This window comes from Trichechus manatus, unplaced genomic scaffold (genome assembly GCF_000243295.1).
Source record: "Trichechus manatus latirostris isolate Lorelei unplaced genomic scaffold, TriManLat1.0 scaffold00008, whole genome shotgun sequence".
Lineage (NCBI taxonomy): Eukaryota > Metazoa > Chordata > Mammalia > Sirenia > Trichechidae > Trichechus > Trichechus manatus.
The window spans coordinates 34061556-34064075 of NW_004443944.1; the positions used below are offsets into that span (position 1 = coordinate 34061556).

At 50.7% G+C, this 2520-nt stretch overlaps 1 protein-coding gene across 1 annotated transcript in view; it reads right to left on the reverse strand.

Moving 5' to 3' along the window:
• LOC101343479 (signal-regulatory protein beta-1-like) overlaps nt 1-1389 on the reverse strand; it is a 19066-nt gene extending 17677 nt beyond the window's left edge. Inside the window, exon 1 of the mRNA XM_023742431.1 lies at nt 1224-1389. Coding sequence (XP_023598199.1) covers nt 1224-1299 — 76 coding nt within the window. The 5' untranslated portion in view covers nt 1300-1389. The remainder of the gene's footprint in view (nt 1-1223) is intronic.
• Between the last annotated feature and the right edge of the window lie 1131 nt (nt 1390-2520).

Here is a 2520-nt window from a genome sequence, read left to right on the forward strand (position 1 = left end):
TCTACTTCTGAAAAATCAGCCCCTGAAAACCCTGTAGGGCACAGTTCTATGCTGAAACATATGAGGTCATCATAGGCCAGAGTCAAGTCCATGGCAAAAGGAAAAAAAAAAAAATATGTATATACACATATACGTAGGAACCCTGTTGGTGCAATGGTTAAGCATTCTGCTGCTAACCAAAAGGTTGGCAGTTTGAACATATTCAGCAGCTCCATTGGAGAAAAACCTGGTGATCTGCTTCTGCAAAGATTACAGCCAAGAGAACCCTATGGGGCAGTTCCACTCTGTCACACAGAGTCACTAAGAGTCAAAAATCAACTAGACAGCACCCAACAACGACATACATATATATACATATATGCGTGTATATGTATGTATATATATACACACATGCGCATACATATACATACATACATATATTTATACACATATATACACACACACACATCTATGTATATACACACACATACATACATGTGTATATATACATGCAACCCTGCCTCCCAGGTTCTATGATCTTCAGCAAGACCAAGGAGTCAGATGCTGCACCCTCACTTCCTGCTTCAGGATGGTGCCAGATCCTGCAGGTTAAGCCTCAGAGGGTCATGGAGCCTTCACAGGGTGTTAGGAGTATAGCAGGTGAAAAAAAAAAAAAAAAGCAGTTGCCTGCCACAGCAATTCTGACTCACGGTGACCCCATGTGTGTCAGAGTAGAATTGTGCTCCACAGGGCTTTCAATGACTGTGATTTTCTGAAGTAGATTGCTAGGCCTTTCTTCTGAGGTGCCTCTGGTAGATTTTAACAACTAACCTTTCCTTCAGTTAGTAGCCGAGCACCACCCAGTGACTCTGTGGGAAGTGGGGAAGGACTGGACAAAGGACTGAAAGTCCTGTCAGGTAAACCCTGCCTGGACCTGGGTGGGAGAGGAAAGGACCCCTCCAAGGAGTAAGACCCCCCTGGGGCAGAAGTAAGACTTCTGGGGGGATTTCTCTGGGAGTCCCTTGTTATGAACAACTATTTGGGGAAATGTCTTGAAGAGGAAGACGCAGAGGAGAAAGAGGTCTGAGGACTGTGAAGTAATTTAAGAAGGAGGGGAACAGGAGGCAGGTGGTGCGGGACAGAGACCCATCTGCCCCACTGCCAAGTGGGGAGGGGTACCACTGTCAGGCTCAGGCTCAGGTAAGCATCCCTGCACAGTGGTGCCCGAGGACGGCCACACTCACCCGTGAGTCCCAGCAGCAGAGGCAGCAGCAGGGAAGGCAGAGGCAGGTGGGCCTCAGTGGCAGGGACGGGCATCATGGTGGTCCCTGGAGCTTGCTCTGTGCCAGTGTTGCCCTGGGCAGGCCCTGGAATCTGCTCTTCTGGGAGAGATGCAGCCTTTTCTCCTGTGGTGTCAGAGGAAGTGATTGTGATGAGAGGAAAGGGCTGTGGGATTATGGCAATTTCTGCTTCTAGATTGTGAAATAGGAACCTGACATAATCTAAGAGGTTACTGAGATGAGGGTTCCAGGCAACAACAAGGTTTGGAGAGGTCCTGTCCCCTGGGCCCTACACTCCATCTCAGGGGCTCTGGTTGTCCTCATCCAGGAGTCCCGGGGACATGGGCTGGGTGAAGCCTTCTGCTCCAGAACCTTGCAATGGTGGAGGGTGTGTTCACCTCTGGGCTCAGATAAGCTGCACAGCTGGAGTCAGGGGGAGAGCTCCATAGGGCCAGCACTGCATTTTGGGGGAGGTCCCAGGGGATGGGGGCCCTGTTTTCCCCACTCCAGTGGTGTCAGTGGTTACAATGAGCCTGAGTCAGTGTCTACTGAGGGCCCCTGGATTTACAGCTAGTCCCTGTCCAGAGTACATGAAGCTCTTCCTTTCTCCTTCTTGCAGGGGAAGTAGCTTTGACTGAAGAAGGATTTAGACCCTGGGAGGGGCTCGTGGTTTCTTCTTTAGAGGATGGAGGAAGCCTGTGGGGGAGGAGGGGAGGAGGAGACTAGGGGTGATTATCCTGCAGGGAGAGCAACACACCCAGAAACACAGCTAAGAGCAGGGGTGCCTCTCCTATCTTCCCCCCCAGTCTGGGGCCAGCTGTGGGGAGAGTGGAGGGCAGGAGAAATGCCCACACCAATAATGTGCCTCCCCTTCCCACTTCTGAACAACCATGTCCAGCACACACCATGGTTCCAGGGCCTCTCAGCCCTGAGCTCTTCACTTCTGTGGGCCCAACGCCAGGCACTGCTGTCTGTGACTTAGTTTCTCCTCTGCTCCTGGCCCCTGCCTCCTTCCTAGAGGCTGACTGTATGTTTGTGATGAGAAGGGACAAAACCAATGGGGAAATCTGAGACATGACAAGTTTTCCTCTTCCGTTGAGATCTTATTATTCTGGCCCCCCCTTTTTTTTTTTCTGAGACAGGTTCCATGCAGCGGTCTTGACAAGGAACTGACCAAGGTGTTCCTTGTGGCATCCATCATCCCAACCTCAACCCCTCTTTTGAAGGATGACAGATTGTATTTTCCCGAGATGACCACAAT